At 36.5% G+C, this 17,781-nt stretch overlaps 1 protein-coding gene and 1 non-coding gene across 13 annotated transcripts in view; both read left to right on the top strand.

Annotated features, from left to right (window-relative positions):
• SESTD1 (SEC14 and spectrin domain containing 1) overlaps nt 1-17,781 on the top strand; it is a 157,184-nt gene that overhangs the window by 124,308 nt on the left and 15,095 nt on the right. For all 12 annotated transcript variants that reach the window (XR_013401799.1, XR_013401801.1, XR_013401800.1 and 9 more), the window contains 3 exon segments: nt 7,210-7,332; nt 15,157-15,351; nt 15,866-15,980. Coding sequence is in view for 9 of the 12 variants with exons in the window: in NM_001257515.1 (NP_001244444.1) it covers nt 7,210-7,332; nt 15,157-15,351; nt 15,866-15,980 (433 nt within the window). In the remaining 3 variants the exon portion in view is untranslated.
• Nucleotides 14,060-14,161, top strand: LOC114671653 (small nucleolar RNA U13). Its single transcript, XR_003721682.2, has one exon. It is a non-coding gene; the product is annotated as a small nucleolar RNA U13 (small nucleolar RNA).

The raw sequence follows: 17,781 nt of genomic DNA, 5'->3' as shown, positions 1-17,781 counted from the left end.
ACGATTCATAATGTTTAGTTTGTTATCTATAGAACAGTTCAGGGAAACTATAATCTTGTAACAGGGTCCATGATTCTAGGTCAGTAGGCAGCAAACAACTATGAGGAAGCAGGTGAAACTGAGCTGACCTAACAATTAACTTTCAACATGCTGCAAGCTTGGTATATTTTCATTTCTCCCTCTTCTTTCTTCCCTGATTAATTTTACAAAGTTTATAGGGGTGGTTTTAGGATGAGTCCAGAGGTGCTTTGTGTGTAAATCAGGCATCAGGAAGTTTGAAGGAGTTACTGTGTGATGTGTCTTTTTTTCATAAAGAGGAAAAGGCCATCTGCTTGATGGCACAAATTGCAGGAATGGTGTTTAAAGAGGATCAGTGGTTTGAACAGGCGGAGGTGATTAAAAATTTTCTTTGTGGGGAATCGAAGAGTGAAATTATCACTGTCAGCCTAAAAAACAAAGAGAGGCTCTCTAAAAGGAAGAGATTATTTGTTTTAGAGAATAGAACATTACAATGGGAATACGCATGTCATAGTAAGCTGTGTGCATATTCAGAGAGGTAAAGGAAGACAAACATTTTTAAAGGAAAAAAATGAGGATTACATAATTGTTTTGAAATAATTGTCTTTGATTCTAAAGATCAATGAACAAGGGTGATGCGCCTCTGAGGTTGGACAGGCAATTGCTGGACAGATGTCCTTGCAGAAGAATTTTTTTTTTTTTTTTTTTTGAGACAGGATTTCAATCTATCACCCAGGCTGGAGTGCAGAGACCCGATCATGGCTCATTGCAGCCTTGACCTCCCAGGCTCAGGTGACCCTCCCACCTCAGCCTCCTGAGTAGCTGGGACTACAGACACATGCCACCATGCCCATCTGTTTTTTGTGTGTGTTTTGTGTAGAAATGGGGTTTTACTATGCTTCCCAGGCTGTAGAAGTATTTTTTGTGTGAAGTTGCAATGCCTTTGTGTATAGTTTTGGTTTTTGCAGTCCTTTGTGATAGTTTTTGTTAGCAGGCATACAAGCATGAGAACCTCTTGCCATGGCTTTCTCTGGCACTATTTTTCAGGGTTGTTTATTTTCCCCCCAGTATTAGTGACTCCATTTTGATTCAGACAACTTTCATATCACAAAAATGTAGCTGTATTTTGGGGTAGTGTTGATCTTAATTTATGGCATAACCTCTCTGGCTTTTTATGTAACCCTATCTGACAATTCATACGTGGCTGTTGAGGTTCAGGCACCAAACACATGGGTGACAGAATTTATCCAGCATTTGTACTTTGCTAAATGGGATAAGTGACTATGACAAAAAGATAGAGGGGCAAAGGAGTTAATGTATTGGCAATCGCATTTTTAAATGACGGACCAGCTCAACTGGGTAAGAAACTGGAGAAAGGAGATGATGATGTTTATGTTTATAATGATGGCGATGATGGTAACGAGATTACTGTTAAAAACCGGTAAACTTCATATTCAGTTTTCTTTATCAGAATAACAGGTGAATTGGTTTGAACAACAATAGTCAGCATATAATGTTTCCTGCACTCTGTTTTTCACAGGTCACATTTTAAGGAAACATCTGTATCCCTTGCCAAAATGATTACTATATGATAATATATTTTGAACTATATAGTAACATATTGATCATATGTTGGTCACACAGCGTGAATCGTACTATTTTCAGTCTTACAAATTTGACAAAAATGTGAAAATGTTTTTGCTTGTATAAAGATAATTATAAACTGAATATCTGTGTTAAATCAGTGAAAATGGAATTGTTTCAAACTTTTGTTTTTACTGACTCATCACTGAAAACATAACGCAAGAGGAATCAGTTGCTTTGATAGATAAATTATATAAGTAGTAACCATGATATTTATCCCTGATTCCCCACAGTTCAGATCAGTAGCACAGGACTTCATGTGGTATGCAGAGATTCTCTATACTACTGCTGCTGTTACAGTTAAAAATTAGATTTCACATGCTTCTGGGTAGCAGACAGTGCCACTTCACTGAAATGTGCTATCATTATGCTCATTATTTATTGTGGCAGTAATTACTGCCAGCACTGCAAATGTTATTTCTAGAATCATCCATGTGCTTTTCTTCCTTTGTAGAGAGGAATCATAGATGCCAAATAGAATACATTGCATTGCATAAGCATACAGCTGGAGGCTGTGTTCTCAGTTCCCCATACTCTTTCTCCAGGTTAGATGGTTGACATTTCCTTGACATGCCCTTCTGCCTGGTTTGACTTTGCATACTTCTACATGTTCTGTCATGCAGTTTTTAAAAATAAGCCTAGCCGTGCGAGAAGTATGGATAGTCACAAGCATTTTTGGCCAGTGTAAATATTTTTCATGGTAGATTCTAAAAGCATAGCTCCAAGGTTATACTTTGTGTATAAATGTAACCACTTGAAGGGTCACGTTGATATGGATTGGGCATAGAACTGTTTTTCCTGTAAGGTAATATTCAGATTGAGCAAGATGTCTTCATTGAAATTAAGTTTTATAGCCTAGTTTGGCAAACTGCCATTATTAATGCATTTAAATAGACTTGTTTACTGGGGCGTCAACCTCAATTTGAATCATTTTTATTAGAAAGAGTCATATATTTACTATGTCTGCATTATTGATGTTGTATACTAAGGGACATTACTTTCAGCCTATATTAAAGCCATATGTATATATATACACACACACATATATATACACACACACATATATATACACACACACATATATATGTGCCCATTACTATGTAACTGGTTTTTTGAGGCAAGGAGATATCTTTGCTTTATTTAAGATTTATTTTTCAACTTATGGCATTTCAAAAGTTCCATGTTAATGAATTGTTTATCCCCAGCTATCCCGATTTATATTAACCTGCTTCTAGATTATTCTAAAATCAAAATCTAAATGCTTAGTGATGTCTTAAGTTTCTAAAAACTATACATTGTTAAAATTTTTAGATGCATTTGTTCCACTTTTATTTTTAGAGCTTAGATATTCCTAGTAAAATAATTACGTTAATTATTTAAAATACTTAAAAGTCATTTTATCACTATGTTTCTATATCTGTTTGTAACACGTAGTGATAAATGAGAAGCAATTGATTCCCGAAAAAGACATGTAAAATTGTTTTAAAATGTTTGCCTATGTTTCCTTAAAACTTGTTCTTTTTATTTCTGTTTTTTAAAGTGTTGGATACAGTAGTTCAGGAGCTTTCTCAAGAAACTAGGGTTGTTATTGTAAAATGCAGATGTGAAATAAACTTCATAACGAGTTAGTGGACAGAAGGAACTAGCCTACAGAAAAAGTAAGAAAAACATAGAGGCAAACAATTATTAGTATCATTACTGTGCTGTCATACATATAATGACAGACGTAATCCTGACAACAGCCATGTACTGTAGGTACCATTAACATCATTTAAAAGGTGAGGAACCAAAGTCTTTCAACTAAAAGAAGCAGAGCCAGAATTCAGACCCCCTAGTAGTGGCAGAACGAGAATTCAGAATTCAGAATCATGGCTAGGGCTTTCTTTATATTGCACTGCTTATCTGTCTCTTTTGTGAAAAAGTGATACTTTCCCCAAGCTGGCGGAGAGAAACAGGATCCTAGTACCCTAGCCCTCCAAAGATAACTCATACAGAAGAGTAAAGCAGAAAAAGTGGATGTGTTGAGGAAAAAAAACATTGCACTTAAAGAGCATCTGATAATACAGTTTTGCAGATGGATTTAGCACTCTGAAAACAGAGTTTAGCCAATAGAAAGTTATAGCAGTTAGGCTGTTCCACTGAGTCAACAATAATACTTTGACTTTGACTTTTTTGTTTTTGAGTTTTGCTCTCTAGATTTTTGGGTTTTGTTTTTCTTGAGACAGGGTGTCACTCTGTCACCCAGGCTGGAGTGCAGTGGCACAATCCCAGCTCACTGCAACCTCTGCCTCCCAGGCTGAAACGATTCTCCAATCTCAGCCTCCTCAGTAGCTGGGACTATAGGTGTGCATACCATGCCTGGCTAATTTTTGTATTTTTAGTAGAGACAGGGGCTCACTATGTTGCCCAGGCTGATCTTGAACTCCTGAGCTCAAGCCATCTGCCCACCTCAGTCTCCCAAAGGGCTGGGATTACAGATATGAGGCACTGTGCCTAGCCTTCTCTCTAGTATTAAGCTTTATAAAGAGAGGGGACAAATTTATATATTAATATTCTTTTAAGACTCTAGAACATAAATCAACAAAGAATATGAAGAGATAAATCACAAAAGATCACATACCTTGAATAAGCAACCATCTGCAATGTATTCAATCACTGATCTTTAAAAAATACATGGAAAGATTTCTGTTTTTTCAATTGGCAGAAGTATTTTAAAAACAATAGTCAGTTTGGGCTGGGGGCGGTGGCTCACACCTGTAATCCCAGCACTTTGGGAGGCCAAGGCTGGTGGATCACGAGGTCAAGAGTTCGAGACCATCCTGGCCAAGATGGTAAAACCCTGTCTCTACTAAAAATACAAAAATTAGCCAGGCGTGGTGGTGGGCTACTGTAATCCCACCACTTGGGAGGCGGAGACACGAGAATCACTTGAACCTAGGAGGCAGAGGTTGCAGTGAGCTGTGATTGTGCCACTGCACTCTAGCCTGGGCAACACAGCAAGACTCCGTCTCAAAAACAAACAAAAAACAGCAACAACAAAAACAACAATAGTTTGTATACGTTGTAGAGCTTAATGTAGAGTTCAAACTATCATTCATTGGATGTTTCAGAGAGAAACGAGTTTTAGAGAACAATTTTATAAAGTGTAGTAACAGTCAATAGTCAGTTTGTATACCTTGTAGAGGTTATTTACAATTCAAACTATCATTGATTGGGTATTTCAGATAGGAACAAGAGCTTTAGAGAGCAATTTTATAAAGTATATTAACAAGCATTAGGATTACATCATCATTGGACTCAAGAAGATCTTTATTGGAAACCTTTCCTGGGAAAATAAAACAGAAAAAACGTTATATATAACTGCTATATATGTGTTAGTCATAGAATTACTTAGAATTGATGGAAATTGGAAACATCCTATGTTCCCGACAATAGAGAATTAAAGTATTGATAGCAGGTACAATAGTTATTTGAGGCAGTACATTACTTAGCTCTTAATAAGAGTGGGTTGATTGGTTGGTTGGTTGGACACATGGGAGAGATGGAGGCAGGCAGGCAACAGGATTGGCCTTCTGAAAAAAGGATTTGCAAAGTCATTGAAAATTATGTTATAATAACAGTAGCCAAGTGGAAACTCATTAAAGTGTAGAGTTTAATGCTAAGTGAAAAACAGGATGAAAACTACTTGTATTCTATGAGAATTGGCTAAAACACTTAAATCTGGAGTAGTATATGAAAACCCTTATGCAGGTGAAAAATTAATGGAAGGAAATATAATATGGTTGTCCCTTGGTATTTGTGGTAGGTTGGTTCCAGGACACCCTGCAGACCGTGGATACCAAGATCAAAGATGTTCAAGTCTCATATAAAATGGCATAATATTTGCATATAACCTATGGATACCCTCTTATATACATTAAATCATCTCTAGATTACTTATAATATCTACTACAATGCAGATGCTGTGAAAATAGCCGTTATACTGTACTGGCTTATTATTTGTATCTTTAAATTGTTGTGTTATTGTTTTTTTGTGCTTGATTTTTTTTTCCCAAATATATTCAATCTGTGACTGGTTGAATTCAAGCATGAAAATCTGTGGATATTCAGACAGGACTGAATGCGTATGTGATTTTTCTTTATGATGTGGTACTTTTATATAATTATAAAAAGGATACATGAACTGTTAGATTTAGAAATATATTTTTTTTAACCTGTTAACAGCAGAAATGTACATCTACACTGCTCTTTTATAAAGTTCTATGTTAAGCCTACCCACTGGGTCTATAATATTATGCTACAGTGATACCCCTATTCACTTCTTGGGGAGCTATCCTAAGTTTAGATTTAGGATATAACCATACATCTATTCTTAAATTCCTTTTTCTAATTTGGCAAAAGGTAAAGCTTAGTAATACTATTTTTTCCACTAAATTTACTCCACAATGTGTTTGTAGTTTCAGAGTATATATGATTGTGGGTAGAGTGTCAACACAGTCCTCTCCTTCTGCATGAGAACCTGATCTTTGCTTAATTCTCTAGCTCTGTTCCCCTGAAGACCTGATTAAAAATTGGAATGTCAACTATGTTACTAAGCAATATTGCTTATAGTAAATATTCCAGATCTGGACTGGGAGAATTATTAATATATGATTAATATATGATGGAAGGCATAACTGGGGCCGGGGGAATCCTTGAGATTAGTGACTCATAATGGGCCTAGTCCTGTGGGGTATCACGTTTTGATGCCAGAGTGTCTCCCATATCTGCCCCATACTGATCTCATCTGCTTATACCTGCTTGAGGGACTCAGCTGAAGAACTCCCGATGCTGTCATCCTGGCAAACTATAGTACCCACCCTATATCCTTACTAGCAGACTGGTGCTAGTGGGACCTTCTGTGGGTCTGAATGTTGGTTGATCCTAAGAAGACTCCAAGAGGATATTTATTACATTAGTATAATTCTAATTAGTTTTTAATTTTATTTTTGAAGTGCAAAAGTAGTATACTAAGTTTATAGTAGTTAATTCAGTCAGTTTTTTCAATGCTTGGAAAAAGCATTAGACTGTGAGTTAGAACATATGGCTGTTAGTCCAGTTTTTCAGTAATGGATTATATTACCTTGGGCAAGTCACTTAATCTCTTTGAAACTCAGTTTTCTTAAATGTTAGTTAAGAACTTTGACCGATACCATTTCTGATGTTTTTTCCAACTCTAAATCTTATGATTCTCTGATTCTCTTATCATCATAAGTTAATTTTTAGTCCTCTTTTATAGTAGCATTCCAGATTTCTTTTAGCCTGGAAGATGATAAGCTGAAAGCTTGTGATGCTGCAGTGTACATTCTTCCACATTTAGGTTTTGAAAATGTTGTCACATTATAGCTGTGTAGTTCTAGAAGAAACATTTAATCTGCCTATGGGATAGAATGTAAAGAATTTACATTAAAAATAATTGGGGAACTTTGGGAGGGGAAAAATAAATCAGAATGAAAGTTTGAAAAGTTTTTGATTCTTTAAAAATTGTATTTCTACTTTTGTTTATAGGTTGTGAACTGGCTAGAAGGGCCTGGATCAGAACAACTAAGAGCCCAGTGGGGCATTGGAGATTCCATTAGGGCCTCCCAGGCCCTACAGCAGAAACATGAAGAGATTGAGAGCCAGCACAGTGTGAGAGGCTTTTTCCTCTGCAAGTTACAATGCTATTATGAACGTGGATAATTAGTAGCACATGTGGTACTGAGTGATAAGTTGCCGCAAACTTTGGTATGGGGCATGAAGTACAGTTTGTTAAGTGCCTAGAGGTCATAAAGTACATTTCGATTACTTAGTACATGTTAATTAGAAGGTTGTTTTTGGTTTTGTCTGTAATGCAGTTTAATTATATTTTTATAGAAGCATGATTTGCATGAAATTTTAAAGCTACAGTGACAGAAAAAAGAGTGATAGTACAAAAACAGAGCTTTCATCTGTAGTCTCTGTGACAGAAACTTCTGTTTTCAAGTCCCCCCACCCCCACTTTATTGGGAGTATATAGTACGATTAAATGCCTGAGAGTGATAGCAGAATTGCTGCATTAAACACAACTGATGGAGAGTAAGTCCAGAGGGTGCAGAATATTTTTCCATTCTCTGAGCATTTAGGGGTCCCTTTTGTATTTGTGAAAGGAGTAATCAGACAAATCACAGGTATAAAATTGGGAAATAAGTAGATTCTTAAGCAGATTATAGATAATAATTGTTCGAGATAATTTAAAATTTAACAACTTGTTATGTGAAAGAAGCTGGTGTTCATTAAGCTCCTGCTCTGTTATAGTTAATTCTTCATTACTGAGAAAGAGATGGTACAGTTTGTGGACTGGGTAGCTCACCTCCTTCTCCCCAAGGTCATATCACTTTGGTAATTTAAAATAGATTAAATAAAAAATTGGAAAAATAAAATTTGAATCAATTCATTCCCTTCTCCTTAGGTTATTTGTCTTAAAAAGGTTGGTTAAAATGTTAAACTCTGGACCCAGGTGAGCATTAAGTACCATCTGAACATTAATTTCTGCAGCGTTTCTTCTTACCTCTAATTATGTTGGATAGTATTAGGAAATACCCATTTTTAACTAAACAAGATTAAAAAATAAGTAATATGATTTGCTTGGGAATAAATTTGAATGAGTAAATCTCATCTTTACTAGAATTTAACAGTATCTGATACTTATTTTTCTTCTAAATATATTCCATTTTGCTTAGTTTCCTCATATTGCTTTCTTTATAATATTCTGTAAATCAGGAATAACAATTACTGGTATTGGCAGAAAATCTACATACTATACCCTAAAGTAGTTGTAATCTACCTGAAGGAATAATAAGAGATATTACAAGATTTGGAATTGTCTAAAGGCACTATACGTATATTCCTTGGAATTTTTCTAATTAGTACTTGTAAAAAACTTGAAAATGCAATCTGATAATTGAAAATCGATTTATTTTATGCGTTTCACAGGTTCCAACATAATGGTTCTTGCTTTTATACTAAAATAATCATATTACAAACCCTGTTCCTGAGGATATAATCTTTTAATTCTCTTGGTACTTTTAAAATAACTTAATGTTTTGATTTTTTTTTTAAAACGTGGATTGTGATTTATTTGAACCTGATAGACTGTTCTAGAACATGTTACTATAGTTAGAGTCTACAATTTTGTTCCTCTCTTTAGTTCCTAAAAACTGTATTTACTCCAGAACATTCTAGACTTCACCTAAGGGGATTTAGTTATGAAAGTATTCCAAAAGTTCTTTTTAAGAAGGGCACATGACACATGAGGATCCTAAAGACAGGATTTATCTATATTTTATTATTTTTTTAAATGCCAAGATAAATAATTATAAATTGGGTTGTATACATACTGTACTGTACTCTTAAGTTTACTAAAAGAATTCAAAAGCAAATTTTATATTGCATATAGTATGGATGAAGTTGCAGATGATATACATAGAAATTGCTATGTTCAGATGTTGGTTTTGTGTTTTTAATATATTTATAAGGTTTTCAAAATCAGCTTAAAGAAACATCTCTTAAGGGTGGTCCTTGCCATGTGCTTAAGCTTACTTATAATATGGAACCAATATATAAAACTTTTGAATTGCAAAATACCTTATAGATTATTCTGATGTCCTCATCATATTTTATAGACAAACAAACTGGGAAGCTACATTTTTTGCTCAATGAATAGTTGAACTATGGTTAAAACACAGATCTCTTGATTCCCGGGGGGATCCTTTCTCTGGCTCTCTCTTAGAGAAAGCTACTAAATTTCACAGATACGCATAAGCTACAGTATTTTTTCATTCTTATACTTTTAATACTTAGAACTGTACATATACATTGACATCTGCATTTATAGACATAACCTAAAGAAAAGAAACATTGATGGCTATCAGAGATTTTATTTCCTTAAATCACGTGTGATATTTGGGATTTGTTTCAGAATTGGGAGGTAGGGACAGATTGAATGGATGGGAGTGTATGTGAAACAGAATTAGCCATAAATTGATCATTATTGAAGCTGGATGGGAAGGAGTTCATTATACTGTTCTTCCCACTTTTGAAGTATTTTGAAAAGCAGGTTGCACGTTTTAGCCAATAGGTGGCACTGCATTGTCACCTTGAGAATAGGTTGGTTGATGCTGGATGAATATTTTAGCTTATGATGTTTAAGATATTCTAATATTTTATTAAAAACTTTCTTTTCTCTCTGTAACTAAGAGTTAACAGATTAAAGCATTATTGGAATTGTTCAAGTCTTGTGAAATTATAATGACTAATTTCTGGCATTGACAGCTATTAACGGTAGAATTTGAGAAAACTTTTAACATACAATTTTGCATTACCAGCTCAATGTCATATATTAAATTTTAGAGTCCGTATAAAAGCACAATGCAGAAATAAAGCTAAAAACCTCAAATTTGTTAGGATGTTGAGTTTCAATAAATAGAAAAATGAAATTTCTGCCAACATGTAGTTCTAGTTCAAGGGTTGGTAATTAGAAGTTAACTTGGTTTTTTAATACAACGCACACACACAAAAATAAGGTACATGAAAATGGTTATAGTAACTGGCAATAAATTTAAAAGTAGTTTAGTTCAATAATCTAATTTTATGTTTTGGGTTGAAGGAAGTGTGTGGTAGGAACAGCGTGTGTGGTAGGAAAAGCGTGTGTGATAGGAACATGGAGGAGCATAAATATCTGAAACTGCTTGAGAGTTTTGTCACTGTCACACCGTGTCATAGTGCTGACTTCTGGACTACAAAGAAACCACTTTCTCTGGTGTATTATGCATAATAGTAAGCAGCAGAACAGGTCTACCTGGTGAATCAAGACTCATTTCTCCTAATGTATAGTCTGAGTATAATCACTTTTTTAACCCGAGTGGGCAGGGTTTCCTTCCGCCTATGTATGGATTCCCATTTCATGGTATAAAGTATAAATACCCATCATTTCACCACGTATGCATCACTGCCAATATGATTGCAGTGTCAATCCTGACTGCTCGTGTCCTAAATGTGATCCTTCAAGCTCTTTTCTTACTTACCATCTCAATCCAAATCCCAAATATTGGTGTCGTCTTTTTATTTTGCTATAAAATAATCGTTTTCTACACAGTTAAATATACATAAGAGACAGACCAAAGAATGGCTGTAAGTGAACAAAATACACCTAAGGTTCTAGGGAATCTACATTCCTGTTTTTTTTTTGTTTTTTTTTTTTTGGTGTTTTTTTGTTGTTGTTTTGTTTGTTTGCTTTTTGTTTTTGAGACGGAGTCTAGCTCTGTCACCAACCTGTAGCACAGTGGTGCTATTTCAGCTCACTGCAACCTCTGTCTCCCAGGTGCAAGTGATTCTCCTGTCTCAGCCTCCTAAGTAGCTGGGATTACAGGCATGCACCACCACGCCCAGCTAATTTTTGTATTTTTAGTAGAGACGGGGCTTTACCCTGTTGGCCAGGATGGTCTGCATCTCCTGACCTCGTGATCTGCCCACCTTGACCTCCCAAAGTGCTGGGATTACAGGCATGAGCCACTGTGCCCGGCCGTACATTGCCCTGTTTTTTAGGAAGAAACATTTGGATGAATTTTAAATATATGCAAATGTATCCGCCAGATTTTTTTCCTCTCCACATCCCAGAGAGAATTACTATTTCTTTATTTCAACCTCAATCAGTAATATCAGTGTCTCTAATTTCAGGTATTAATTTCTTGAGATGTACTGGTCCTCATAATGTATTTACATCCCTGGTCAGGTTGCTAGAGCCTATATTTTACAAATTCAAACCAGGAAATAATTAGCTTCACAGTGGTGGTTCTTAAACCTTGATGGGTGTAAGAGTCATCAGAGATGCTTGCTAAAATATATGTTCCAGGGCCTAACTCCCAGATACTGATTTAGTAAGTCAGGGGTGAAGCTTAGGCATTTTTAATAAACACCCCAAGTGGTCTAATGCTGGTAGCTCTGGAAAGTGCTATTCTGGGACTTTAATCCTTTACTACTTTTCTCAGAATCGTTGCTATTACTTCTTCAAAGAGTTAAGCCTATTTCTTTAGAGCATTTAATGATCTGGAAGTACTATGAATAAGGTATTGAAATCCTTTTGTATTTTAGAGCATGACAGTGATAATTTTCTCAGGTAATGTTTTCTACTTTAATATAGTCTCTATTAACCATTATAAACTATATAGTTTAAAAATATTCTATGCATATTATTGAGTTAAATCCAAACAATAACCGATAAACAAGGTAAGACAGATATTATCATCACCATTGGATACAGGAGGATTTCTCTTCCTTAGCACACTCTTGACACTTTGGGCCAGATAAATCTCTGTCGTAAGGGCTGCCCTGCACATTGTAGGGCATTCTGCAGCATCACCGGCCTCTGCTTACTAGATGCAGTAGCATCCTTGCTCCTCAGTTGTGATAACCCAAAATGTTTCCAGACACTGCCACATGTTCCTTGAGTGACAAGATTACCCTCTGTTGCCTACTTAATGTAATGTCAGTAAATCTACAGTGATTAATATGTTTTACACATTCAATCAGTGCATGTTAATTGAGCACATACTATGTGTCATGTGTTGTTCTAGGCTTTTGTGATATAGTACTGTCTTACTATATGGAATTTACATTCAAGTTGGGGAGTGGAGAGCAATATAGGTGTAGATTTTAGGAAAGGCCTGAGGAGATGACATTTAATCAGAAACCTTGAAATGATGTCAAGAAGTAATCCAAACAGGGCAATTCAGATAGAGGACACAGCAGTAGAAATACCCTAACACAGGAACATGATTGAGGAGCAGCAAGAATGTTGGTGTGGCTAGAGTACAGGGAGCAAAGGAGAGTCACAGAAAATAAAGTTTTAGAGGAAGTCAGGGGCCAAAACATGTAATATCTTTTTAGCCCATGAACAGAAACTTGAAATTTATTTTAAATGTTATGTGAAGTTATTTGAAACTTTTGGACAGATAATTAATTTATGTTTTAAGCAAATCACTGGCTATCGTGTAGAAAATAGGGAACAGAGACTAGCAGTGAAAATGGAAGGCAGGAGGCTGATAGATGGAGGCAGTAGAAGTAATGAGAATTGATAGAAGTTGATGAGGTTGAACCAGCAAGACTTGCTGATGAAAGAATCAGGCTTTTGGCCTTAGTAACTGCTAAGGCAGGGAGGACTGCGAGAGGAACAGGTTGGGAGGATAGTGAATAAGTGTCTTTGGCAGCAGGTTAGATTTTAGATATCTGTTAGTCATCCAAATGAAGGTGGCTAGTGGGCAGTTGGGTATCAGTATCTGGGGTTCATGGGAAGGGTCAAGGTTGATGATTAATTTGGTAATTCTTAGCCTATAGATATATTTAGAGCCTATATTAGCTTGGTAGTTCTTAGCCTATAGATATATTTAAAGCCTATATTAATTTGGTAATTCTTAGCCTATAGATCTGTTTAAAGGCATGGGACTAGGTGAAGTCATCCAAACCCAGTGAGAAGAAAAGAGAGTCTCTGGAAAACTGAGCCTTGGGTCAGCCTAAACTTTAAGTGCAGAAAGAGGAAGGAGAGCCAGCAAAGAAGGGTAAAAGGAGCTGTTGTGTCTCAGAAAACAAGAGAAAAGGCCATTTAAAGGAGGAGGAAGTGCTTACTTGTGCCAAATGCAGCTGTTTGTTGAGAGGCTCAATAAATAAAGACTGAGAATTGACCATTGGATTTGTGGCAAGATGGAATTTTTTGGTGAATTTGACAATTGGTTTCAGAAGGGTGGGAAGAACAAAATCCTGATTGGAATGGATTAAAAAAGAATGAAAAATGAGAAAAGAGTGAATACAGAGAACTCCTTTAAGAAAAGGTTTTTTTTTTTAAAAAAAAAACAGGTTTAATTTCAGCATAGTAAAATGCACAAATCTTAAATGCGTCTTTTATTGTTTAATATATTATAGCTTTTTTATGTGCTGGTGGAAATAATCCAGTTGAGACAGAAGAACTGATGGAAGAGAGAGAAATAACTGTGAGAGCAAAGCTTTGTGTAGGCAACAGAGATAGCCTGTAATGCACGAGTGGAGTGGTTGGCCTTAGAAGAAGAGATAGGCTGCTCACTATTACAGCACTGAGGGCAGAGCATAGGGCTGTAGAATGGAGGGTTGGGGATTTGTTGGTGGGAAGATGAAAGAGTTTTCCGATTACTTCCCTGTGAATTAAGATCTTTGGCTGAGAATGAAGAGGTGAAAAGGGGATTGGAGACTGATAGTGAAAAAAACATAAATGATCATGAGAATGAGAAAGTGAATTTACTAGAGAAACATAAATGGATTGCCAAAGACTCATTTGAGATTATTTAGTCATAACTTTAAACAGAGATATGTCGTTCCTTTGTAGTTTATAAGTGTGATGATGGGTGCTCACACTCATGTGAGATGTGTCTCCCTCTAAGCCTTGTAACAACATCAGCACATTACCCTTCTGATGTGAGGGGGAAAAAAAGAGAGAGAACGCTATCCACCTAGTTTTTAATCTACCTATGTTCAGCTTCTGTGGTACAGGCACACATTAGGCAGAGAAAACAGATCTCAGGTTTCAACAGGTGATTCTGATGGAAGAACAGAAAGCCAGGCATGGGCATGGGTTATATGCTGGGAGGTGGTTATAGCCTTTGATCGAGGATGGAAGTGAGGACAGAGGTTCTCATGTGCTGGACATTAGAGAGGTCAATAGATAGGTGGATTCCATAGGGTTGCAGGTGTGAGCCTACAAACAGAGGTGAGTGGGAGAGTCAGTGGTGGTCAGAAAATGGGTTTCATGAAATTGAGATTTCCGGAGCTGCATAGTAGTATATGACGACAAGTTTTTATGGCCAGTGGAGGAGGTAGCTCAGTTGAGGTGAGGACAAGTTAGTTGGAGGTGAGGGAGGGAGTCAAGGAACTGGAGGTTCATGATGGTGGTGGGTGCCTATGTGGTGGAAGTCACTAAGAAGGCTTGTGCTGAGAGGAAGGCAGTGACCTTTGCTAAACCCTTCTGTGGATGAGGGAGTGCAACAGAGAAAGCTGACAGGATGTAATCTAACAGCATACACTTCAAAGGGGATGTGGTTTTTTGAAAGAAGGAGGAAAAGAAATGGTCTGCAAGTAGTGAAGAACGAGGCAGCCATCAAACCCACCTTCAGGCTTGCAGTATGTCAGACATGGAAACAGTAATCAGTTGAGAAGGCTGCAGGGGTAACTGAGGGCAGACAGGTTTCACTTAGAGCAAGGAAGAGAAGGGAACTTTTAGAGGCCAAGGATTGAGTTCCAGGGATCACAGTTAGGATTTGAGGGTTAGGAACTTCCCACCCTGAATTTTAATAATTTTTGCCTTAGGAAAAAAAAAATCATGTATTACTTAGTTTATCTGGAGAACTTGTAAAAGGTAATCTCTACCAGGAACTAATTTGAGCCTTAATTTACTTTGTAACATCTTGATTACAGGAATGGTTTGCAGTGTATGTGGAACTTAATCAGCAAATTGCAGCACTCTTGAATGCTGGCGATGAGGAAGATCTTGTGGAACTAAAGTCACTGCAGCAACAACTTAGTGATGTTTGTTATCGACAGGCCAGTCAGCTGGAATTTAGGCAAAATCTCTTACAAGCAGCTCTTGAATTTCATGGTGTTGCCCAAGATGTAAGTGTCTACTCTGATTCTTTTCTTTTCTTCAAATTATCTGAACACTTACCTATGCATAATTTTTTTCAGGTTTGCATGCCTCCTAAATTATTTTTCTGAACGAATAAAATGATTTACTGGTGGGGGTAATGAGATAAAATTCTTTGATTTTTTAAAAACAAGTATTTTTTTAAGTCATTCTGCATGCAATTCAACCTTTTATTATCTAACTAGAGTGTTCCAGTCTAGTAGAATATTTTATTTTGACTCTTTCTCAGTGTTTATGCTTTATAACGTAGATGGAAATGGAAGTCTGCTGACCTGGTTGTACTTCTTTGTCTTCCTGGTGCATGCATCTGTGTGTTCTATCTTCCAGATAACACGTATTCTAATGATTTGTCCTTGTCTTGTAACAGTGTAGTCTTTTCAAGTGTAATTGTGATAACCTCGTTAGATATAAACCTCGTTAATCATTAAACACTTTAGATGCTGATTACATCAGGGTTATCTCTTTGGTGTCCCTCTGCTTTAGTTGTCTCAGCAGTTGGATGGCTTATTAGGGATGTTGTGCGTAGATGTAGCACCAGCTGATGGAGCATCGATTCAGCAAACTTTAAAACTGCTTGAAGAGAAGCTGAAAAGTGTTGGTAAGCAGATTTTAAAAATGCTGAAACATAAGGTTTTTTTTTTTTTTTTTTTGAATATCATTACCATGGTTAGACAATTAAGTCAACTTACACTGAACTAAATATTATTATTTTCAGGAAGCAGAGAAAAATAGTATAAAAAGGTGTTATTCCCTTGAGGGGTTATAATTTATGCTGAAAATTTTATTTTTCATAGTTAGTCACTCCTCCCTCCCCTGGGCATTTACCCTTGCCTGTTTACCCAGCTATATCTACAGGTGCTATGTCTTGCATATACTATGAACAATTATTTGTAGTGCATGCATAAACTGTAATTAGCTGTGAAATGTTCTGTGGTAAACCCTGTATGCCCCAAATTGTGTTTTATGCAATGATTTTTGTTGTTGCTTTATCCTAACCTTGTGAAAAAATGGTTGGTTTGGTTTTTTGGTTCTTGTCTCACCAAACTGGGAATATTGCCAGATTACCCACTCTCAAAGGAGTGGGGTCCATTTACATTAAGGGGTCCAGTTACATTAAGCTAGTTCTATCGTTTGACATCAAGGCCTTTAAAACTTTCTACAGCAGGAAGCACAGTGAACTTTCCTAAAAGGTCAGGATGTGAAAATGGGAAGGTGGGGAGTCGTATCAAGGGGGATAAAAGGGGAAATGGCAATGGAAGAGAGGAAACAGGAACTTAAGGCAGAGAACTAGTAAAATGTGGTTGCACATGACTAAATCAAATTAATTATTGAAAACTGCCTTAGGGAATTGGTTTGAAAAATCACGCTTGTACTGGACATTTTACTTGCTTACAGCCTTTATTTTATTTTATTTTATTTTATTTTTATTTTTATTTTTATTTTTTTAGATGGAGTCTTGCTCTGTTGCCCAGGCTGGAGTGCAGTGGTGCCATCTTGGCTCACTGCAAGCTCTGCCTCCCAGGTTCAAGCGATTCTTCTGCTCAGCTTTCTAAGTAGCTGGGATTACAGGCACCTGCCACCACGCCCGGCTAATTTTTATATTGGTAGTTTTAGTAGAGATGGGGTTTTGCCATGTTGGCCAGGCTGGTCTCAAGCTCCTGACCTCAGGTGGTCTGCCCACCTCGGCCTCCCAAAGTGCTGGGATTACAGGCGTGAGCTACCGCGCCCAGCCAGCCTTTGTTATTTTAACAGATGATATGCATAATACGTATTTAGTATTTAATATGACAAATGAATTTTATTTTAAAATATTAGAAGTTTTCTTCAGCCACAGTCTTTGTTTAAAAAAAAAAAAGTTCCTTTACACATGTAATTTGGAGAATTGTAAATACACCCTAATTGTTGCTTCCTATGGTATAGAAGCTAGACTGTACCTTTAGTCACAATGTTCAACATCCTTTGACATTGATAATACATTGCTGAAGTGTCTTAAAATTTTGCAAGGCTTATACACTTTTTTAAACAACATATTTGCCTTGTTCTCCTATAAGTTGGACAGCATAAAAGCAGGAAGAAAAAATAGAAAATTGTTTTCTATTAGAAATAGAAATTTTCGTACTTTTCTTCTGCCTTCATTTTTTAAAAGTAATTATTGTCTATGGAAACCCATGTTTTCAAAATTCCTTTTAAGGAGAGAATTTGGCATGAGAGAGAGCTCCAGTTCGAGTCACATTTAAAGGGTTTTATTGCTTGAAATGTTCATAGGATGGAGTCTTGGGATTGCATCCCAAGATGGTTTACTGTGCAAAGCTTCTATACTTGGGATCCAGGTACAATATCTGATGAGACGATTTGTTTGAGGGAGGGAAAGCACCTTAGTTGTGTAAGAGATTAAATCT

Source organism: Macaca mulatta, chromosome 12 (genome assembly GCF_049350105.2).
Source record: "Macaca mulatta isolate MMU2019108-1 chromosome 12, T2T-MMU8v2.0, whole genome shotgun sequence".
Classification (NCBI taxonomy): Eukaryota; Metazoa; Chordata; class Mammalia; order Primates; family Cercopithecidae; genus Macaca; species Macaca mulatta.
This window is presented reverse-complemented; position numbering and strand designations above follow the sequence as displayed.